The 25,367-nt window shown below is 32.4% G+C and overlaps 1 protein-coding gene across 1 annotated transcript in view; it reads left to right on the forward strand.

The window, feature by feature from the left end:
* Nucleotides 1-25,367, forward strand: part of LOC134274366 (uncharacterized) — a 100,739-nt gene that overhangs the window by 49,453 nt on the left and 25,919 nt on the right. The window contains exons 12-24 of the mRNA XM_062756648.1: nucleotides 3,080-3,093; nucleotides 5,262-5,564; nucleotides 7,854-8,132; nucleotides 8,390-8,713; nucleotides 10,390-10,719; nucleotides 12,135-12,446; nucleotides 12,760-13,116; nucleotides 13,291-13,530; nucleotides 14,981-15,307; nucleotides 15,516-15,863; nucleotides 16,253-16,624; nucleotides 22,609-22,653; nucleotides 23,309-23,653. Coding sequence (XP_062612632.1) covers nucleotides 3,080-3,093; nucleotides 5,262-5,564; nucleotides 7,854-8,132; nucleotides 8,390-8,713; nucleotides 10,390-10,719; nucleotides 12,135-12,446; nucleotides 12,760-13,116; nucleotides 13,291-13,530; nucleotides 14,981-15,307; nucleotides 15,516-15,863; nucleotides 16,253-16,624; nucleotides 22,609-22,653; nucleotides 23,309-23,653 — 3,596 coding nt within the window. The remainder of the gene's footprint in view (nucleotides 1-3,079; nucleotides 3,094-5,261; nucleotides 5,565-7,853; nucleotides 8,133-8,389; nucleotides 8,714-10,389; nucleotides 10,720-12,134; nucleotides 12,447-12,759; nucleotides 13,117-13,290; nucleotides 13,531-14,980; nucleotides 15,308-15,515; nucleotides 15,864-16,252; nucleotides 16,625-22,608; nucleotides 22,654-23,308; nucleotides 23,654-25,367) is intronic.

The following is a 25,367-nucleotide window of genomic DNA, read 5'->3' on the forward strand; positions in this document are numbered from 1 at the left end:
TTGTGTTTAACTCGATATTTTGAAAAGTATAAATCATTTTAATTTGAATTTTTCAGGACTGATTTAAAATGAATATAACTTCCATCATGTAAAAATTTGTTAATTTAGGTCGACTAGAAGAAATTTTATTGAAGTTGTGACATTACTTTTGGATCAACCCTCGTACAAGTGAAATTAAATTATTCATATTTCACAGAAATCTTTTGTTTTGTGATACAATTTTCTTGAAAGAAACACTTCATTTTGATTCATTATGTATAAAACCTAATTAATGTTTTTGTGATGATCATTGGCATATTAATTTAGTTATTGTTAAGACACTTAATTTGAGATGAAACGCCATTTGCAATTTATTACACGGCTTCATCCTCTTATACTAGAAATTCATTATATCAGAAATAAGCTGCAGATTTATAGCTCAGAACAAAGTTGGGTTGTACGGCCAAAGTACAGAGCCATCCATTGAAAAAATATTCGGTATATTTATTTGCGCACAGAAATGTGCGCTGTTTCTCAATTTTTTTTTTACACCGATCGAATATTATAAAATATCAATGTGTATTCTCTTACAAATTATTTTATTACATATGTAACAAAACTGCAAGTTAAAGCCATGCACTAAGAGCATCGCACCAAATTATCTTCTTACCTAATCTGGAAGTGAGGGTAGGCGAAATTTTTCCCTGGTCACAATTTCAGGCACACTGAAGATATAAACAACTGTTTGGGGGAATGTTTCGTTGTGGAAGTAGCTAGTAAGATTATATGCAAGGCACACATATGTTGTAAAATTTTGGGGTGAAAGCATAAAAAAGAAGAACTAAGCACTTTTGTGTGAGCAATAAATATAATTTTTTTCAATGGGTGGCACTGTAGCTCGTTGGTAGCCCATCATATTTTTTCTGCACTTGCAAATTCTCACACATCATTTGAAATTGCTTTAGATTGCATATGTCTCATAATTCAATAAACAGACAATGTTGACAGAAGTTATGAAAATAATAATTGTAAGATGCAAAACACCCCAGGAATCTGTTTTAAAATAGAGCCGTCCTTTTTATTGGTCATTCGGAAGTCTACATTTTAGATTTTCTTTGATCCATTTAAAGTGGAGACCTACGGTGGTATATTTAGGACACGCAATTATTTTTTTTTAATACTAGAAAAAAATTATCTTGTGAAAACGAGATAATTATCTTGTGAAAACGAGATATTATCTTGTGAAAACGACTTATTATCTTGTGAAAACGATTTATTATCTTGTGAAAACTAGATATTATCTTGTGAAAACGACATATTATATTGTGAAAACGAGATATTATCTTGTGAAAACGACTTATTATCTTGTGAAAACGAGATATTATCTTGTGAAAACGAGATAATATCTTGTGAAAACGACTTATTATCTTGTGAAAACGAGATAATATCTTGTGAAAACGAGATAATATCTTGTGAAAACGAGATAATATCTTGTGAAAACGACTTATTATCTTGTGAAAACGAGATATTATCTTGTGAAAACGAGATAATATCTTGTGAAAACGAGATATTATCTTGTGAAAACGACATAACTATCTTGTGAAAACGACATAATTATCTTGAAAACGAGATATTATCTTGTGAAAACGAGAAATTATCTTGTGAAAACGACTTATTATCTTGTGAAAACGAGATAATATCTTGTGAAAACGAGATAATATCTTGTGAAAACAAGATATTATCTTGTGAAAACGAGATAATATCTTGTGAAAACAAGATATTATCTTGTGAAACGACATAATATAATAAGTCGTTTTCACAAGATAATAAGTCGTTTTCACAAGATAATATGTCGTTTTCACAAGATAATATGTCGTTTTCACAAGATAATATGTCGTTTTCACAAGATATTATCTCGTTTTCACAAGATAATATGTCGTTTTCACAAGATAATATGTCGTTTTCACAAGATAATATCTCGTTTTCACAAGATAATATCTCGTTTTCACAAGATAATATCTCGTTTTCACAAGATAATATCTTGTTTTCACAAGATAATAAGTCGTTTTCACAAGATATTATGTCGTTTTCACAAGATAATATCTCGTTTTAACAAGATAATTATGTCGTTTTCACAAGATATTATCTCGTTTTCACAAGATATTATCTCGTTTTCACAAGATAATAAGTCGTTTTCACAAGATATTATCTCGTTTTCACAAGATAATATCTCGTTTTCACAAGATAATATCTCGTTTTCACAAGATATTATGTCGTTTTCACAAGATAATATCTCGTTTTCACAAGATAATATCTCGTTTTCACAAGATATTATCTCGTTTTCACAAGATAATATCTTGTTTTCACAAGATATTATCTCGTTTTCACAAGATAATATCTCGTTTTCACAAGATAATTATGTCGTTTTCACAAGATAATATTTTTTCTGGTATTCAAAAAAAAATAATTGCGTGTCCTAAATGTACCGCCGTAGAGACCTGATATTTGGCCATATATATTATGATTCTCCAAACTTAGTATACAATTAAGGCCAGGATCATAATTATTATGGACTAAAAGTTCAGATGAAGTTCTTGTGACGTCATCTACTATTTATTGCTTTGGATTTATTTTAAATCGCCAAAATATCTTAGTCCACTGTTCAATTTTCCTTATTTTGACATTTCAATTTTAGTTTTAATTATTCTGTTGGTTTTTTTTTAATTTTATTTTTTACATTTAATTTTCTCTTAGGTAGACATATGGTGTTTCGTATTTATTTGAGAATTTTTGATTCTCAGGCTTTGTTCTATTCTTACATTCATGGTTACTCAAAGTATTAATATATTTTACTAAAGTTTTGTAACAAAAGGTTGCATTTATAAACAGCTTCACACACGTTATCAATAAGCTGGTTGGACCTATTTTAAACTATCTGACCAAAACATGTGTGATAAATTTCTTTCATATTACATATAAAGAGATATCTTGTATTCTATAACGTTTCAAGGAAACTGAATTTGAGGAAAAGTGTTGCCTATCTATTGTGCACTACCATGATTCAGAGTCAAAGATTTAACCGTTTTTTTTTATTTTTCAGAGCAGGCAGTGAAGGTAAATAAATATATATATTTATAATCTAAGATTTATAAATACACAACAATATTCTTTTACAATGAGGATATTTCAAAGGCCAAAGTTGATGGAAGCCAAAATAACCAATACTTAATACGCTTTTTTATGCAAACTTATAAATGTCAGACTTGCCTTTTCTTTTCAAAGTGTTCATGAGGATAACAAAGCATAAAATAGTTTTCTTTAATTGTAAGAGCAAGTCTTACCAAGATTTGCTACTTTAGCTTAATCATTTGAGCTGAAGTCTCAGGTCAGTTTAGTCCCTCAGATTTCCTATTGCTATTTGAACATTTTTTTATTTCGTTGTGCATAGTTGCATAAACAATTCGGCACTTTAAAGTAGATCTCTCAGATGAGACCGTAAAAAAGCGAGGCTCAGTCTAATGGTAGGCGTTGGCATGATAAAGAGCCCTTATTAGTCAATGACGTCGACCCTTAGTGCCAAGTAAAGATCTTAATTTAAAGCCTTTCACCAGAATATGATGACATCTCATTATGAGTAAATATTTACATTTCAATACCTTTGTCCGAGATAAAATATTTAAAAATAGTAAAAATACTTTATTTCCACATAAAACTACTGGTTAAAAAAATCAGGTGCGCAGGGTGGGGGTGGGAGGGGGAAAATAGAGACAGAAACGGGGCTTATTGCACGTGAATTTGCAGAATCAAGGGATGGAAATATAAGGAAAAACTGTCAGAATTTTTCATTTCATGACGATGATCAATTGATCGGCTTGCGTGATAATTTCATGCATAAACGCCTTGAGCGTTAATAAATTTGATATCATTTGGAAAAAGGTGGAAAATTTGCTTTTATTTCTTTGTCACTTTCTTTTTTCATGACGTGATAATTCCGAAAATGACGTCAGAATCTTTGAAATTTAGCATACTGAAAAGTTTGTGTCACATGAGAAGATCAGAAAGTGCTGTCAACGGCTTCTTTGAAAAAAATACTTCATATAATATTTGTTTGGAGATCTTTTCAAAGGAAAATTACCGTTCACGGTAGCTCAGTCGGTAGAGCGCTCGCTCCGTGATCGGGAGGTTGTGAGTTCGTATCTCGGCCGCGACTGACCTAGTCGATAAAATGGGTAGCAACTGTTCCTTTGCCATGCGCTCGGCACTTTGAAGTGAAAGTTGCGGGTCCTTCGGATGAGACCTTAAGAACCGAGTCCCCGTGTCAGCGACAGGCGTTGGCACGATAAAGATACCTCACTGCTCAATGGCCCTGAGTGCCGAGTAAAGGTCAAAATTTGACATACGGCATATGGTGACGTCTCCATATGAGTAAAAAAATCTTGAGAGGGACGTTAAACGTCTCCATATGAGTAAAATATTCTTGAGAGGGACGTTAAACAATATACAATCAATCAATCAAAGTAAAATTTGTTTTGAGGTAGAGCAATACTACATAGAATGCTATCATAGGCATCCATTCTAGATATTTGTTCGTATGATACAACCTGCACTTTAGGTCTAATATTATATTTTACCATCTTTTTACCATCTGAGCAAAAAAGGTTCTGTATAAAAGTTTAGTGCGATTGTTGTTTGAAAAGTTCGCGAACTCTTGTCATTTTTTTTCTTTATTTAAGACCATAATATGCTTTCCAAATTTGGTAGAGATATTTTCACAATGAATTCAAACGATTTGTATTAAAATTTTTAAAATTATAATGATTTATTTCAAACCAATCCAGAATAAAAAAACATATCATTTTTTATCATATCATGATAAGTCATAATATTCATTCCTAAAAAGGTAACATTTATAAGCAGCGACGCATTATTCTTTATACTTCGGGAAAAATGATTTTGAAAAAAATTGTGAAAATTTGAGAAGATTGATATTTTATCTTAAAAGATTGAATATTTTTGATATTTTTTTTCATGAATGAAACATATGGACATTTTTGTCGCGCCCAAGTCCATCATAATGACACCTCTGTTCAGAGTGAGACAAAATACACTAAATTCTGGTCAAAGCTGGGGATAATATAGCGACTGACGAATCACAATCTTGTTAAAAATCATATAGTGGACATATTTTTCCCTTTTTATCTCATCACTGTCAACACGAATGTAATATGTGTTCATCCTAAATGTTCTTCTTGATTCTAAAAACAATGAATATTTGTTTTTAGAGAAAGACATCTCTATGATACAACAGGCACTAGATGCATGTGAGGTTATTAAGGCCTTGATAGACGCTGATGCAATTGACGTCAACAGCCAAACATCATGTGGACTATTTCCACTTTGTGTGGCGGTAAAACTTGGTAGTTTATCATTGCTTAAATTTCTTTTGGAAAAAAATGCAAACCCAAACATAATGGATAGTATGGATGAAACTCCCTTATCTCTTGCTCTCATTCATGGTGACGTCAATATGGTGAGAGCTTTGCTGGAAGCCGACGCAAATGTGAACCATGTGGGCGCTCTTCCAGGTAGGATGCTCTTTGATATTCCTAGTTATATTTCGGTCATTGTACCAAATTATTTTTCCCTTTACTCTATCTGAACTTAAATCTGAACTTGTATAAAAAATATTCTTTTTGAAACTGTACTGCAGTCTTTTTATACATTAAATACTAGCGGATAAAAGAAACTGCGCATTACTTAATGTACAAAAAAAAGAATAAAATATCAATGACAGGATATTTGATTCAGAAGAATGATTCCAAGGTATGTTGTTTATAAATATGCGGAATTATTTTGTGTTTACGATATATTGTTTATAAATATGACCACCATTTGAATTCTTTGTTTACATTAAATTGTCATCTGGAGAGTGTTGTTCCAGATATTGGTCAATTCTTGGCCTAAATCATCCAGTGTAACTGGATTGTTTGGTAAATGAAATAACCCTCTTTCCATTTCAACTCATCTAATAAGTCGGGTAAAACTTGGCACACATAAAGTCATGCAACATTCTATAAATAACATATGACAACACGGACAATATGTTTTGCGGTGTGGCGTTATCTTTTGCATGGTAATGGGATTTTATTGTCTCCGTTTGTACGGTAAAACATGGCGTTCGATTATTTCATCCCTATAGCGCATGCAGTTCGATGACGTTTGGACGTCTAGTTCTATTGTTATGCTCGAATAAGTGATTACGTACAGTTCTTGTTCTCATGCGCCTGAGACCGGGGATGCTTCAAGCAATCAGAATTGCTGTGTTAAAAATAATTTAAATAAACGAGTTTAATATGGTTATCACGGGGACTTCCTAAACTTCAGAGATCCATTGCCGAAATTGTTTAAATTGATTCTATAATGAACGAGTAGCGTTTCAGTTAAGGTCATTGGCAAGGCAGGGTTGCCGGAGAAAAAAGGTTTAATACATATTTTTTTCCATTTATATAAACAGTCATTGAGAGTGAAAAAAATCTTCTGTGACAGGAGCAATTCGCCTATATCACTTGAGGCGGTGAACATAAATAATTAGAAAGCATTTAACAGAGGTAAACTGAAAAGCTATACATTTCTTTTTTAAAAGTTATTCAAGTATAATCATGAAAGAAAGAAAAGCAGTGATAGATTTATTTACATCTAATGTGTAAAACTGCTAAAAGGGCAGGCATCAACATTAGAAGTCTCGACAACATTTATCATAGCTTTGGGTGTGGCGTTATCTTTTGCATGGTAATGGGACATATGCTGAAAGTGGTGAAAGCTAGGCTGGTAACCGGATAATAACAGTTCTATAGGTCATGTAAAGGAGATATCGTTTACGAATAAAAGTTATAATAAATCCATGCAAATATATTTATGACTATGTGTTTCCAATAGCGTAAATTACATGATAGAAACACTCTTGATCATTATGAATAATAATTAGATGTTAAGGAAAGTAACTCAAAATTAAAGAACAGTGCTGGACAGTTTATGTGTCTTGTTTCTATTTTTGAATTTTCAGCCAAAATATATACTTGTCATCGGATATAAGGACACAATAATGTATTTTATTCAAAACGTCTATGAAATAATTGGGTTTTAGAGAAATTGTATGGTTAAAAATAATGTAGGTCCTTTTTATCAACATTTTACATAGGAAATGCATGGAGAATTGTGAAAGCATTAATTTGACAAAATCTAAAAAGGAAGGCTGGCTTGGATTGGTTAAATGAACCAGAATTAAGCATGTTTGGTACCAATAAACCTGTTCAAAAGTTCTTGAAAATTTCTATACTAAAGCCAGGAACCTTGCCATTGTAAAATTGTGTAAAATTGTAAATTTTAATGTAAAATTGTTCTTTAACTTACAAAAAAATGTAAAATTAATGTAAAATTGTTCTTTAACTTTCTTGGCAATCCCAGCCTGCAACATTCCAAGAGCACGACAACATTAATTTTCATTTAGCCTTGGCATACCACATTTACAGATTCTTATGATACCAAAGTGATTTTTTAAATAAATCCTGTCTTGAAAAATGCTTCACACTGTTTGAGACAAAACATATTGCCCGAGATACCATTCGAGAAAAATTACGTCATATAAGAACACAACGAAATTTCTGTGCAGTAAAATCGGATTTTAGTCTGTTGTCACTAATACATGTATCACTACCAAAAATTAATCAGTGACAACTATACACACTATGCTTTGAGTTTTATGCTCTATTTTCCAATGTATTGTTTCTTCTTTCCGTTTGTATAAAAAGCACTCTGATGTTTGATGTAGATTAGTTCTCTCATTATAATGACATTACCTAGAAGATATTTTACAGGAAATAGAAAGAAGCATAAGGAGTCAATCCTTAGCAGACTTTTGGATGAAAAAGGATCCCTTGCACCATGCGACAAAAGATTTTTACTTTTAAGAGTCCTTATTGAAAATGGTGCCAATGTAAATATGGACAAAAACGGTGTAGATTCCCTTCTTATCAAAGGTGTGAAAATGTCTTCCCTTAAATTAGTAGCAGAACTTTTGAAAGTCACATCGCAAATAAACCACCAGGGCGAAGATCTATCAACGGCACTGCATGTCTGCTGCGAGCAAGGGATAGGTATCGTCTTTTTCATAGCTGAAATTTGTAATTTGTAGTAGCATAATTTGATATAATTATATGAGAATATAAATTTTATTGTTAATCTTGAGCGATTTTACTCTAGTAAATGTGATATTATATAACAGTTTTCAAATCATTCGAAAGTGATGGGACTCTAATTATAATTCAATAATGTATTCATTAAAATTAACAATTAAAGCTTACGTACATTCCATGCAAAATCAATGGGGAATATTTTCATTATTTTTTTTAAGATCAAGATGAACTGAACAACATTAATGTTGACGATTCGAAGTCAAGTATTTTTAATCTACTTTTGATTTCGGGGGCTTCTGTAAATATTCAAGCAATAAATGGGGAGACGCCTGTGCACGTTGCAGTTAGACAAAGATGTGGACACTATGTGACAGAAATGTTAAAACGAGACTTTGAAATTAACACGAAGGATACTGAGGGCCTTACATGCCTTATGGTTTGCATGAAATGGGCTGAAGATACAGTTGTTAAAGAGTTGTTGAAATTTGGTGCAGATGTAGCGTTAGAAGACAAGAATGGGAATACTGCATTACATTACTTATGTAAGTGTGTATATTGTATATACATGTAGATTTTTATCCTTTGATATGTAAAGAGGGATTCTTGTCTGGTTTTTGACTAAATGAAATTATAAAAGTATAATTGCTTATATGTCATATATTTAGATGTAAGAGATTTAAAAGATCATAATTTTCCTCGTCACAATTGAACAACTTTAAAAAGGAATGGTAAAATGAGTGTGAAATTTAGCAGGAACTTTTTTTTGACAAATGGTGGCGTATGAAAAAAATCTTTTCTCTCTCTTAAAACTATTATAAAACACTGAATTTAGTTATGATTTTTACATGAGACTTAAACTTTTCAAATGTAAGTCTAATTAATAGTAAGGGATTAAATAGTAAAATCATTTCAAATAAATATGTTTTCCATAGAAACTGCAATAATGTTAGCTTTTTAAGAGCTTCCAATCTACGAGTATAGATTTGAGCCCAAAACCAGAAAAAGTGTGGTTCTCTCTCTCTCCCTCTCTCTCTCTCTCAATTTTTTTCCATTTATCCCCAGGGAAAAAAGTAAAGACCTTGACCTGACCTAGCTTGTCTCTAATATAAAACGGTCAAATTTATTGTAACTGATACCATCACTAAGTTTATATTCTCTTCTTGATTCTGTGACAATTCCATTTAATTTTAAATACAAGAAATATGAGAAGAATCCCACCTTAAGGTAAGTCACTCGTCAGCTTTTTAGAAAAGTTCACGCAGAACCTCAAACTTCAAAAATATTTATTAAAATTCAATTTTTAGAAAATAATTATATTCAATAATGTATATTTTTTAACAATCAAAGAAAAAATTGCTCAAAAATCTTCAAAGAAGCAAGATTTATTAGGGACTATTTTTCGTGGTGGAAGGATATTTAGCAGAAATTTCTGCAAATCTGCACATTTATTAAATTTAATATTTTGAAAATTTAGCCTCACATACTTTTACTTGGAGAATATTAATTGTTATGATAATGATAGGAATATTTGATATAGGTCTTAATTTATATTTTTAGAACAAGTTTTACATCTTCCTTCAACAAACTTTGCCAAAAACTGGAGATATATTAAAGAAGTCAAGATAAAATTTACACCATTTTTTGCCTGAAAATCACATATTTTGTCCAATATTTCAAAATTAACATCACTGACCCCATCTTTTTCTTTCATTATCTTAAACTACTCGATACTTATGACTGATCAGCACTTAAGTCATACAAAGCTTGATATAAGAAAATATTATATTGCCTATTTATTTTCCTAATACCCAAAAGATGTTATATTTTAGTGCAAAAAGGTCACATAATTATTTACGCGCATTAATTTGTAAGATTTGATCAATAAAAAATTTTATTCAAACTATTTTACGTAAAGTAAGAATAAATTTATTGCCATGGTTACAGTTGAAAAAATATAATAAGAGATAATTGTATAAAAGTAATAAACTAAAGGGTTAAAATTTAAGTGCAAATAGGTCAACTTAAATGTACTATACATCAGTACAATGCACACTGACCCCTTATTTTCTCTGCGATTTTGAGTCACACTTTATGAGTACTTATCCAAAATATACTTCTCAAAAAATCCTTGATATAAGAAATTTGAGGAGTGACCTACCTTAAACGTTTCCTGAAACAATTTCGTGTTTCCGTTGCAAATGTTTCAAAATCATTTTAGGTTCTGAGGGACCAAATTTGAACCTTCTCAATATTTTAATCGAATGTGGAGCCAATGTTAACGCTTGCAACAAGGAGGGGTACAGTCCATTGAATGCACTTATTAAAAAGCGTGATATATTCCACCCAGAAGATGTTTCCATTTTGATATCAAAAGGCGCAGATCCAAGCTGTTGTTCAGAGGGATGCGAGTCTCCTTCGACTAATGCACTGACCAGATTGAAGTTTGATACTGCAAAACTCCTTGTGAAGAATGGAGCAGACGTGAATTATGTCAGTAAATCAGGGAAAACCGCACTATATGCTGTTTTGGCAACTTATGGTGATGAAGGTAATGTTGCGTTTAAAAGACGTTTAACTTCTCTGAATAATAATTCGTGATTGACATTCTTTGTCTTTTGTCAACTGTTTTTTAATTTAGATGAAGAGCTAGGCACTGAACCTATACCTTAGAGTCGGTTGTGTTAATTTAACACCAAAATTTCACGTTTTAGAAATGTAAACTTAGACATTAATTTTCTTCATAATATCTCTGCAAACGATAGCTAGTAGAGAAATAAAGGCTGTGTCATGAATTGACACCGATCAGAATAAGAACACAGCTAGGTTCAAGTTTATTTCTTTACTTGAATCAGCAAATAAACGCCATTGGTATTTGTGTTTAGAAACATACATATTATTTCACCCATAAGACAAAATATAACGTCAAATAGATATGAAATAAATAAATGTAAGCCAACAAATAAGTTATATATAAGTTTATATAAGTTTATAAATTATAAGTATTTAAAAAAATATACCTTTATGGACAGCACGACGACGAGGTGTTGTGACCTTGAAATTGGCTAGCTGGACAAGTAATTCTAATCGAACATGTGTATTTATACCCAGATCTACTGCAAAGTGGACTGAGTTGATTTAAAGAATACACAAATCGGGTATACGATTATGAAAGAGTGTTCTACAAAAGCCTTTGAATTGTGTTAGAATGCCGCAGGGGTCCTTTGACTATTTCTACTAGTACCCAAGGTCAGATGACACGTTCCTCACATATATGTTCTCTATCTCTTGGTATTATATAAAAATTATTCATATTTGTCATTCTTTACTGATTTCTACATTGTTTTCAAAATGTGTTTTTAAGAAATATACACTTAGAATTGGGATGTAGGCTTTCAGAAGATAACCCATAAGGATTATATTAGAAATATGACCCTGTGGTATCTTGTCCAACTGCCTGATAAGGTACCCTAATTTTTTTGTGAGGAAACTTGTTTAAGTACCTATACTTCAATGACAAAGTCTTGGGGAAAATTATATATTTTTAAGGAACGTGTCGTCTGACCTTAAGACACAAAATGATTTTAGTGAATGATGTTAAAATGGTATCTGAAATAAAGATTTATGTGAAATACTTTCAAAATGATCCTCCTCCTACAGTTTTAGTCTGCTTTCAATTTTGCAACAAAATAAAACTTAATCATGGATCATGTTTCTATTATTTGCTTTTGCCAAGCCCAACTGCTACTTTTCTCTTTCTTTGTTATAAATACATTTACAAACCAGCAGAGGAACAGTCTCGACAGAGACTTTTTGTTCAAACATTTTTCTATTAAAAACAAAACGTATTTGATTAATTCGTTTCATTCGGTATCTCTTACTCACTAAACTGTATTAGAAATCGTTATGGCTTTCAGTCTATTCAAAATTCTTTGTAACCATTCTATTTTTTTTATTTTGTTGTAGAATGCATTTCAGGGCGAGGAGAAATAGTGGAATGTCTATTAGAGGCTGGATGTGATGCCAATATCTTACTAGAGGGCATTTCACCACTTTCTTTTCTTTTATCTCTTCCGGTAGAAGAAGATACTCTAACTATTCTTTCGAATCTTTTGCAATATCAAGCTGATCCAAATATTGGTTTGAAAAACCCAATCTCTTTGGCTGCAAAACATTCAGTTGATGCTGTAAAATTACTCTTGAAAGCACGCGGTGATGTAAACAAAAAAGACACAGACGAAGAAACACCATTAGTTAATTGCTTATTGTCCTCTGTGTGTGAGTAAATTACTTATTATTGTTATATACTCTACGCATCTTGCTTGTATATCGTAAATTCAAACAAAATCTTTCCTAAACAAAGCCAAAATTATAAAATACAAATTATTGAAATTAAGGAAATGTCGAAAAATTCTTATATTTTGGCGAAACAAGGAAATGTTTTGTTTACAACAGATTACTTCAAAGTATTTCTAAGAACACAGATTTTTTTTTTTCAATGCAGTTACATTTTGAAGAAAATATTTTAAGATGACATGGTTGAGAATACCAAATTTCATATCAAAAGAATAATAAATGTTCTTCTTTTAAGGTGACAAGATTGAAATTTTGAGGGTTTTGATAGAAGCTGGTGCAGACACAAATGTTGCAAGTAATTCCGGAAAATATCCGATAGAAATTGCTCTTGAGTCTGCTATTTTGCACAAAGATACGAGTTCCGTTGTGTTTATAAATTCTGTCGACTCAAACAACGAGTGTGAAGAAATTGTAACTTTATTACTAGAGAATGAAGCTAGATGCAATGTCAGTGAGGCAGGTAAAGAATCACCTCTACATCTTGCAGTATCAGCAAATATTACAAAAGTTATAAAGCTGCTTCTTGCAAACGGTGCTGACGTGAATCATAAAGGAAAATGCCAACAGACACCTATACATCGATATTTTACAAGTAACGTATACGTTATTATCATACATATATTGAATTAAAATGCTTACATCACGAATGATTATATAAATAATTGAGAATTATTTGTACCAGTTATAAAGTGGCCTATAGAAATATTTAATATTATACTAGTATTCCTTACGATGAAATTAATTCATATTTGGTTCTATAAAACAGGTGGGAATTCAACGAAAATGCATTTCACGTACAGGAATTACTCATATGCAATTGTCAAGGAACCTACACTGGATCTTTTACTGTCTAGTGATGCTACGGTGAACATTGAAGATGAAAATGGGTTAACGCCATTACATTATGCTCTAGAACAAAATGCAGAAGAATTTCGAAAGTTACTAGAAGTAGGAGCGGATCCCTTTTTTGATAGAGCAAATGTTTTTGAAAAATGTTTTGCCCTTGGTAAAGTATTTGTCACAATTCATTTTCATTTAGAAGTGATATGCATATAGGAATGCCTCGACCGCAGTAACCTCATTTTCAAAATAATGATAACGCCTTTCTTTTTGCAATCAATTAATCTACAAAAAAAACCTGTGAATTCATGTAATTGAGTATACTTGTCAACTCTGGGTTAATTTTATATTAAATATAAAAATCTTAGTAACAGGAAAAGACATGTGAAACTGAATCTAGAATGGTATAATTATTTTTATTATATTTACATCCACTGAACATTATCTTACTTATTATTTCTGAAGAAAGCCATGCCGTTTATCAGTCGGTAAAAACATCTTTGCAGATCATTTCTACACTTTGTTTTCATAAAAAAAAAACGTTTAGTGACGTTCATATCAATAATACAATACTCTATCTAGTAAACCGATTTGAAATATTTTGGAACAGGTATAAAGATAAACAATTCAACGTTTTCTTTGTCTGATATACCACGTGAAAAAAAAATTCAGTGATTGCAAAAAATACATTACTGGCGTAAGTAGGTTATGCATTTTTCTGCAATTATTAATTTAAGAACAAAAAAAAAGATATTAATTTATAATCTCCTCTTTTAAAAACTGTCTAAAAATGGATCAAATCAAAACTTTTTTGACCTCCAGGAAACGATTTTTGCTATGTTTTGTGAATAATGTCAGCAAGTATGTTGATATTTTCTAGATTTAAAAATCCTTACCTAAATATTCACCTCATTTTCTTACTCTGAGTCGGGAGAGGGTAAGCATACATTATTTTAAAGATGGCCTAATTGTTTGAATTATTGCCAATAAATAACTCGTGAGCTTCAAGGAAATACAGTGTATATGGAGAAAACGAACAGCATTCAAACAATACAAACCAAAGTTGTGTAAACAAGGTCCTCTTAAGGCTGTGAGCTTCCCTTGCCGACCGCTCACAACCCATGTGTTTCCTTTTTCATTAATGTCGGATAATAACAGGAAAATCTGTCGACAATTCAGTGTGTAAAAATTACGTACCAATTAGTATGAAAAACATTGCTCAGCATTTGACTTTGAAATGAATTGTATTCGCTGACAAGGTCATTGCAAAGGCCATGTAATTTGCCTAATGATGACCTTAAAGTTTAAAAAATGATGACTTTAAAATTGTTTCCACTTATCAAATCAACTGAGAAATACGTATATCTTATATAAAGGTATATATTGCTGCGGATATAAGGGAAGCTGACGATGAAAAAGTTAGTCATCACGTTTATGATAAAGTTTTTATAGACATTCTTACATTTGTTTTGTAAATGTTATTTCGAAGCCTTATACAAAAGTTCACTTTTGAGTTTGCAAATATAAAAAGCTTTACGATGAAAGAAAGACACTGTGTATTAGAAGGATCCATAACATACTCTTTAATTTTGTTTTCATATGCATTTTGCTTCTAGATGATTTATCATTTCTTCATACTATCCTGGAATATAAAGGATCGTCCCGTGTAAGTGATTCACTGTTTTTCACATTTTGGTCGCGTCAAAACGATGAAATAGGCCATGGAAACAGACAATGGATTGCAAAAGTAACAATGCAAATTTTAGCTTCTCCCCACAAAATCAACGTGAACATTAAGAATCGCTACGGAAATACTCCACTTTCCTTCTTTTGTGAACAAACTGAACCAGTTATTGTAGAAAAATTGTTGGAGAGGGGGGCAGATGTCAACATGATCTGCAGAAGAGGGTGGACGGCGTTGCATGCCTTCTATAACTCTTCAGGTATTTTTTTCTGTTTTCTCTACTCATTTTATAAAATGTCAAAAGTGGTTAATTGAAGTTTCTGTTGCTTGAAGTCACCCTACTTTTCGGTTATGATGCATTTGTTGAGTAACAATGCGCTATTCTGTGATTGTAGTTTGTAGATATTTTTTCATACTTCATTCACAAGTAAATGTAAATTCTAGCATATTGTCTATTATGATTTTAGACTCGGATATAAGTCGGAAAAAGCGGATCCTTTCATCATTAATGAAAATGAATCCTGATGTTGACATAAAAGATGACTCCTGCATGACTGTTATTGAAAAAGCTCAAGTGGAGTATATTCAGCAAATTTATTCTGACAGTCGGAAGTCTTTTTTGTCTGTATTGATAAAAGAGATATTACTTGCAGGAGGAAAGTACGAAAAACGTGGACTCCCTTTACTATTGCAAGTAGCATCAAAGCGACAGCACTTTAGTTTGATGACTACATTAATACAAAGTGGTGTAGATTTGAGAATTGAAAAAAACGTTCTACATTCTTGCTTTCAGCGTGACAATTGCTTCTTTAGAGGTAACGTTTTGTGTGAGCTGGACATCTTTTAAAGATTTTTGGTGTCCGTTTAGCTAAAATGTACAGGATTTGTTCTTTGTGAAGGATTAATATATTAATTTGATAAGATTACTTTCCATCTAAATTGCTTTTACATTTTGTGGGGTTAACCTACCCGGAAAGACATATCGAAGGATATGTTTGAGAGGAATTATATAAGTGCATTCACTTGTCTTCACCATTTAATCACATAGACACTCCATAGAATTGAAGTAAATTTATGCATTACAATATTTTCAAACCAATACTCAATATTTTTTTAGAAAATGATTTTTATTTCATGTAAGCAAATTATTTGTCTATCGGATTGATTAGACAGAAAGTACTTCAAACGTAGATTTTTTTTTCAGAAAGTGAAAAAGGGTCACAAAGGGAATGTTTGGATTTTTTATTGGCGTATATAAAACATGGAGGACAATTAAATGAAGTGGACGCCCAAGAAAACACGCCTCTCATGCTGTATTTGATGTTTGAAGTTTACGACAAACTAAACCAAGAAGAATTAACAGATTTGACAGATGAAATTGTTTCAGTTCTTGCTAAGGACAAGTCTATTGTAACAAGGCGAAATAAATCTGGGTCATTACCAATACATCTCGCATCACAGAAAGGACGATTGAGCACAATGAAGCTTTTAGAGTGCAAAGGGGCGAATCTCTGTGACAAAGATGAAAAAGGAAATACATGTCTTCACCTTTTGTTATCGAAAGGGAAAACTGCAGGTAGTCTTACTTTTCTTAACTGAGTCAAATTTTTTTAAGCTATTATGCCTGTGAAATTATTTTATATGACTGTTGTCACGAGAAAGGCTTATTTTCGACTACATACTGTGCAGTACACGGTAGTAATTTTTATCGACTACATATTGCGAGATGAAATAAAAAGTTGATGTCCTTAAAAAAAAGGACTGAAATACATGGACCATATGCATGTGGTTCTAACCGAAAATCAATTTATGAAAATTTGTAAGTGTAGTAATTTTTTTATGAATTTTTATTCATATTTACTACAATGATCTGACTTCTTTGACAGATATTACATTTATAGCTAAATTATCAATTTTTTCCTCCCATTTGACTATAGTTTTGCCAATTAAAATATCTGGCTAATTTGATACATGTTACCCATAACGACTTGGACTAGACATCTGCTCGAGATTTATACAAGACATCTATGTTTGGAAAAATAGTTCTGCTAGAACACGTGGAGCACAGGTCTGTAGTACGCCCTTCTCTATATGGAAAACCAATACGATATGTAGATTTAAATGCTAGATTTGCTATTGAATGTCATATTCTAGTTCGAATAGGGCAAGTTATAATTTCGCAAGGAACCCTGGTAACAAAGACATTCTGGGAATTTTGCGCAGGAAAATATGCCTGACGCATTTTATTCCGAATTTCCTCTATTCTTACACGTTAGTCTCTATTGAACTTGCTGCGCTCGCTTTTATTGTATGTTTTACTTAGACTGAGACTTTATAGTAAGAGGTAGTCAACATATCTGTAATTTTTTTTAAGGGAGATTGATTGATTGATTGTATATTGTTTAATGTCCCTCTCGAGAATTTTTCACTCATATAGAGACGTCACCGTATGCCGGTGAAGGGCTTTCATTTTGACCTTTACTCGGCACTCAGGGCCATTGAGCAGTGATGGATCTTTATCGTGCCAACGCCTGCCGCTGACACGGGGCCTCGGTTTTAAAGGTCTCATCCGAAGGACCCGCAACTTTCACTTCAAAGTGCCGAGCGCATGGCGAAGGAATAGTTGCTACCCATTTTTTTATCGACTTAGGTCAGTCACAGCCGAGATTCGAACTCACGACCTCCCGATCACGGAGCAAGCGCTCTGCTGACTGAGCTACCGTGAACGGTTTTTTTAGGGAGAGAAAGAGTACTTAATGCACATATTGACCTCTCTTGGCGTGCTTCTTAATAGTACAATCTGCTTAAAAAAAATAGCGTAGTTATAATAAGAAGCACCTTAAAAATTATCGATCAGAGTTTATATCTGATACGTACATGTAGGGAAAAAAATCTAGAATATTCTTCTGAGAAAAGCCATGATTAGTAATAACGAAGCATCCTGAGGAGGTGTAAACTCAATCCCCATCCGTGCACTTTTCAAAACTGAACTTTGTTTAGCCTGTGTTCTCTATATGGACCTCTTGTTAAAAATAATTTTCACACATCATGGCATGTTTGAATGTTTTTCCCTTAGAAATTTAGAAAGAATAAAGGGGTTTTACAAATGTGGATTGGATTTCCCCTTTCTACAAGACATCATATATAAAATTTGATAATTTTTTCGACTGAATATTATAATTAAGTCTGCTTTAATCATAGTTCCTTACTGAATAAGGTTACTATCAGGATAAGAAAAATAAACATAATGTTAAATATAAACACAAGGCTTGCGGTTTGTATGGTATCCAGTGTCCATCTGTCCAACTCCCCAACACCATGTATGAAAGACGTGGAGATAACAAACAGTATTCAAGATCAAAAGTCCATAAAACAATACAAAACAGGAGCAGCGCAAACACGGACCTCCAAGACTTCAGAGGTTGGGTCAGCTGGCAATGGAGCATTGAGCATCCACTGCCGATCGATCACATCCGTCGCGTGCTCCTTAACGCCTTTTTCAAGTAAAATATACAAATATGAAACAGATGTGTCCGACTCTGTGGTATCTTTTATCTCAAGTGTGCATTGGTATATTTATTCTATAAACTTATTGCATGACAAAAATGACTATATATCATAAACATTAAATTCAATTATTGATTATTTCTTAATTTCATTGCATGATGATTGAATTTTTCTTACCCAACTAAAACACCAACATCATAAGAGCAGAGCAGCAAAGTAAGCGTGTACGTACATGTATTTCGAGATCTAAAATTATAATATAGATTGATATTTTTCCTTCTTATTAAACAAATTATATACAGGGCATTCAAGTCAACAAGATATTAATTTTCGATATTGTGATCATTACAAAAATAATGTATTCTATTATTTTTATACCCCATAAACTAAGTTTTAGGGGTATCTAGTATTTGTCATGTCCGTCCTTCTCTCTGTCTGTCTAGCTGTCTCTCTGTCTGTCTGTCTTTATGCCCCCGTAAACGAAGTTTCGGGGGTATTTAGTTTTTGTCGTGTCCATCCGTCTGTCTCTCTGTCTGTCTGTCACGCTGTTTGTCTGTTTGTCCGCAACAACGTTAACCTAGCTGCAATAATGTAGCCCTCTCCGATATTTTCTATTTGATGTTTTCTGGAGATGGCTACTACAATTCCACAGCATCTCTGTAATAGTGCAAATATATATTTTAATAAATACGGGCAATTGCAGGCAGATTTAAGTGTTTTTACATTCAACTTACTTTAAATTCTAAGACGAAATTTCTATCCACTGTCGACAACATACCGTATAGCGGGTTATTTTAGCGGGGTGATAATTTTAGCTTATTTTGGCGTTTTGATGGCAGCCCGCTAAAATTTTAATCGCTTAAATAGTCATTTAACAGTTCAATAGTCTTCGTAATGTTCATCTGCAAAGAGATGAAACCCTGTGTCCGCTAAAATAAATTACGTCAAAATTATTGACATACCTTTCAGCAAGCAAAACGCCAAATTTTACACCCGCCAAGAAAACCCGCTATACGGTAGCCCGTTAAACACGAAAACCATATAGAATAAATCTGTGTGATTACTTGTCGGTCTACTCAGTAGCCATGACAGTTCACGCGTGACGAACTGAGATTTGCGCTTAAAATTTAGAATATTTCAGTAAAGTAGGTGTTGGTGTTTCTAAATAATTTTGATGAATAGTATCATTAAACATCGTTAAATAAAATAATCATTCCATGTGTTATGTTTTCATGAAGAACGATATTTAGGCTTAAAATAAGGCAATTCCAGAGACATCCGCTCCCTGTAGATCCTTAACCTTATTGGCTGTCCCTAGATAAAAATCTGTCAAGGTCAGTAATTAAACATGGCGGATAAATTCAAGTGTGATGTTGACATACACGAAAAATAGCCGATATATGGATTATTCTGTATGTTTTTGGATAACTACATTATCCGCAAAAAAAAGGAAGAGGGCTACAAGGCTACATTATTGCAGCTAACTTTAAACTTGTGCATGACTTTTTATCTGGTGGAGCTATGACTTTCATATTTCGCATGTGTACGATTTCTTGTGACAAGACCTTTCTTTGGGTACCACCAAATTTGAATTTTTGATCTTTACCTTGGAGTTTGACTTTTACAAAAAAATTCTTAACTTTTACTTTGGCCATATCTTTTGAACAATAAATACCAGGACCTTTTACTTCATATATGTATTCTATCTGGCAAGACCCTTTATTGAAAACCAACAACGTTGACCTTTTGACCTTGACTTTTTGAACTTCTGAAAAAACGGTAACCTTGGCCATATCTTACTTTTGAACGGTAAGGACGCTTTATTAGATACCAAGAACTTTGATTCTTTGACCTTGACCTCGGAGTTTGACCTACTTTTAAAATACAATATTGACCATAAATTTGAAGGGTTAAGACTAGGGCTTTCTTACTTCACATATTCAATTCTTGTCACAAGGCATTTCATTTGATATCCAGAAGCTTGGCACTTTGACCTTGGAGTTTGAACAATTTTTACACAAAAAATCCAAACTTTTGAATTGACCCTAGTCTTTAAACAGTAGATACTAGGAATTTTTTTTATTTCAAATATCAATTATTTGTGGCAAGACCTTTCATTTGAAATCAACAATTTTGACGTTGACCTTGGATATATCCGTCCTTAAGAAAACATTTAACCTTGGCCATGACTTTTGAACGGTAAGGGCAAGGGCTTTCATATCTCACATATGCAATGCCTGTGAGAAGACCTTTCATTGGATGTCAACAACATTGACCCTTTGACATAGAAGTTTGACCTACTTTTTTTGCAAACTTTAATTTTCTCCATAACTTTTGAACTGTAAGGGCAAACGCTTTCAAACTACCCATATGTTATCTTTACGAAAAGGCTTTTTTTTTTTTTATCTCAACCACTTTGAACTTGATCCCGGAGTTTGTTCTACCTTTGAAAACGTTTACCTTGGTCATAACCTTTGAACAGGTGTGCTAGGGTTTATATTTCACATTTGTATTTCTTGTGAAAAGGCCTTATTTTAGGTACAAACATATTTGATATGCATTTGAGAACGCGTTTTACAAGGACATTTTGTCTGATAATTGCTCGCTCCTTGATCGGAAAGTTGTGGGTTTTAACCCAGTTGCGACTTACCTACATGAAAGACAATAAAAATAGGAAGCAAACTGTTTCTTCGCGAAGCGCTTGGCACTTTAAATTTAAAAGTTGTGTCTTTCAAATGAAGCAAAAAAATCTGAAGGTCCCTGTCACTACAGGAGCTCGTTTGAAGCCCTTCACTTGTTTATGGTGACGTAACTATATGAGTGAATATTCTCGAATGGGACGTAAAACAACGTACAATCAATCAAGTAATGAATTTTTTTCTGATAACTACCTGTTTTTATTTGTAAGAATCAAAGAAAAAAGCCTAATTTTAAAATCTAATTCCTAAACCTTATACAGAATGGATATGTTTTGTCAAATATGTAAGGATTTTAGAAAAATACTGATGTGCATATACAAAAAACATAACCAGTATTTTCTACAATCTTAAAAGTAGATGTCCATCACTCTTTCATGGCACCCGATCCCACATCTGATTTTTTTTTTTTTTTTTTTTTTTTTTTTTTGAGGTCCGTGTTTGTTTGTTCCTATTTTGTTTTGTTTTATGGACTTATGGACTTTTGTTCTTGAATACTGTTCGTTATCTAATTAAAATTGATCTGCTTTTATTTTGTATTGTTTTATGAACTGTTCATATATCTCCATATCCTCCATATGTTTTATCTTTCCTTCTACAATGATATAAATTACCTCTTCTATAAATAACTTGATTAATCCAAAATTACCAAGTTCCACTCTTATCAACTCATCTTTAACATCCCATGTCCAATTAAATTCAACGTGTGATTTATTTTAAGTTTTATGCAATGAGTATTTAGATGATGATATCAATATATTAGAGTTATTTGAACGATTGATTGTTTATTGTTTAACGTCCCTCTCTAGAATTTTTCACACATATTGAGACGTCGCCGTATGCCGGCGAAGAGCTTCAAATTCAGACCTATAGTTGGCACTCTGGACCATTGAGCAGTGAGAGTTCTTTATCATGCCAACGCCTACCGTGACACGGGACCTACGGTTTAAAGGTCATATCCAAAAGACTCGCGACTTTCACTTCTAGTGCCAAGCGCTTGGCGAAGGAACAGCCACTATCTATATTTACGTCTTAGGTCTGTTGCGGCGCCGCAAACGAGAAACGAACCCGGGCTTCTTGATCACGAAGCGAACTTATTTGTACGAAGAGGTTTACAATAGAATTTTAAGGTTTCTTTTTTCTTGAACGTGATTAATGAATAACAACCTAAATCACGATAAACCATTTTAGTAGAAGTAGAATTTTTCACTCCTATAATAACTTTCTGCAAAAACATCAGTTGATCATTCTTTTTTATGTGTTTTGTGGAAGCCTCAAATTTCACAAGCATAATTTAAAACACTTGTCTTTTTTTCGTATATTAGAAAATTAATAATACCTTCATTTTTAATTTTAGAATCCTTCCAATATTTTGTATCTTCAACGTTTTTCCAATATCAAGGTTTGTACGAGATAGATAAAAACATTTCTACGTTAATGTACAATAGCTTTGAACAAAAGTAATTTTAGTTCACCTGCATCATTAAGGTGACTTATTGCTATCTGTTTTTGTATGTGTCATACATTTTTTTCGTTCGTCCTGAGGTATTGTAGATTTTAAGCTGGGGTAGGTTTGGGTAACAATATATATTACTATATATAGTGGGAAATCTGGTAAAGAACGACATGGTCTAAGCTTCTCAGGTGAGCGATGAGGACCATGGGTCTCTTGTTGAAGATTGTATCGAACTCCATAGTAAACCAATTTTCATTTTTAGGACATTTATGATATGATGGGTTGTTTAACGTCCATGCATACAATCAGGATAAGAAAGTGAAGCATAATTTTCGACCAGGGGAAGAAAAGATAATAGTCTTCGTTATAAAAGTATGATTTGATAGGTTTTTTAACCTGTAATTTTACGAAACCTTAGGTTTCAAATTATTAGATAAATTTGAGTTAGTCATGCAAAAAATCAATTTTGTCCATTTTTCTCGTTTTTTTAACTAAACTTTTTATATACTGCAAAGGAATATACGAATATTCACAAAATTCAAAAATATTTATGTAAAATAATATGTTTTAAACAGTATTTTCATAAAGATATCCATTTCAGGTTTTACAGAGAATTTGAAGGAAATGATCGAATATCTAGTTGTAAAGGGTGTTTCTGTCAATGAGATCAACAAAATTGGAGAGACGCCTCTTTTTCTTCTGATTAGGAATGCGTACACCTTTGATGAATTTGACACTACTGTAAGATTCCTGCTGGAAAGTGGTGCCGATCCAAATATACAGCTAAAACACAACAACCCGCTTGTAGCGGCATTGCAAATTAACTCTGTAAATGTTGCTGCTTTACTTCTAGAGTATGGCGCGGAAGTAAATGATATTGAAGACGGTCCAACAGCATTGCATGTTTTATTAAAAAATTACCATGAGGGTATTATACGTATTAAAGGTAAATTATTCTACTTTGCTATCATCAATAGTGTTAAAATTATTTATACCCCACGCAACAGATTGTTCTAAGACATTGTTATTTCAAAAGTGTATTTCTTGAGACAAGACTTTTACCTTGGAATTATCAATTAAGCCAATTTGGCTGACCTTATATCGAAAAAAATACTAGTCTTTGTCATAAGCTTTCAACTTTTAAGTGAACTATTCATGGTTTTTTCATCAAAATTCATTCGATACTACAAAGGATAAGGTATATTTTTGGCTTTATTATGCCCTTAAAATTTAATGTTCTTAAAAAGTTAAGTTTTGGTTTTTATATGACTTGAGTAGATGAATGTGATGAATCTTTAAAGAAAATGACATGAAGGGGGACCATTCTGGAAAGATGGGGTCATTAACTTTTTTTTAGTTTTAAGCAGAAAAACCTTACTAGTATGGATGATTCATCAAAAGATCACACTACCAGGCTTGGTTTAAGTGCTGGATTTGACGTTAATGTTCCAGATTGGTGATCCGGTTAATGTTTTCGAGCAGGTTTATTTCCAATTGCAAGAAGCTGTGACTGAACTTGCATTTTATTATGCACAAAGGGTGGACACTGAAAACTGGTTTTAGATGATGGATTATAAATGTAGTTTAAGAAATCCGGTCCATAAAAAGACATAATTTTCTAACTTTAAGTATCCACCCTGTATTAAATACTCTGAAACTAAATCATACAGTTTAGAATAGAAAAGATTTACATGTACAAGGAGAAATTTTCAAAAATATGATAACATGAGCAGTAATTAATCAATAAAGATTGCAATAAGGTCTATAGAATCAAGCAATCTTTTATAATAAAAAATAAGTACTATGCTTTTTAAACAAAATTTATGGTGGAAATATGTATGTAATCATTAGGAATACAAAAACGGTTTAAATATCAGTTTTCACCAGAAAGTTTTGTATAAGTCAATTCCCAATTCCATGTGAATCCTGTCAGACCAAAATTGCAGAAATGGTGCATCTTTGGATGTAAATTACTTGATTAGTAGTTTAATCTTGGTCTTTGCCTTACTTAAAGACAGCATTAGTAAAGATGAGCTCTGTAATCTCTGAGTACCTAAATTTATATATTTCCTGGTTTCTCCATCATTTCTTCAGAGTTTATTTCCTGAATGCTAAACCTAATTTTACATGTTTGTTTGTTTGGTTGGTTGGTTGATTTTTTCATGAAGTCTATCTTGCTTCGAAAATCGCTATTTATGTTCCGTTGGTTGCAAAAAATATCTTGCCAAGTTGACTACGCTTGTTTTTGTACACTTGTACAAATGATAGGGTCAGAAAAACCTAGGGACATCGACAAACAAAATGTTATCTTCAATAAGTATTATGCAACAAACATAACCTAAGATTACATGAAAATAAACTTCTCAAATCCCTAAAAAAAACAACCTGTCTGTCCATAAAAAAGGTGGGTTATCTAAAAACTAAAACAGGTCAGGTAGGTGAAAACAATTGAAAACTGAGGTGGTAGTAATGGGGTTTGGTGGAGAGTAATTTTCGTTGAAATTTGCATGGCTTCTCCTTTCTGTAAAATAATACACAATGATCACACGAGGTGAAGAGCCACGCTGATTGACCAAAATATGTTTCATTTAAAAAAAAAATGATATATTTAATAAGGATTGCAAGCTTTTTTCCTAGAGATGTTATACTTTATGAACAAT

Source organism: Saccostrea cucullata, unplaced genomic scaffold (assembly GCF_032062105.1).
Source record: "Saccostrea cucullata isolate Sc308-1 unplaced genomic scaffold, CSIRO_AGI_Scuc_v1 ctg1238, whole genome shotgun sequence".
NCBI lineage: Eukaryota > Metazoa > Mollusca > Bivalvia > Ostreida > Ostreidae > Saccostrea > Saccostrea cuccullata.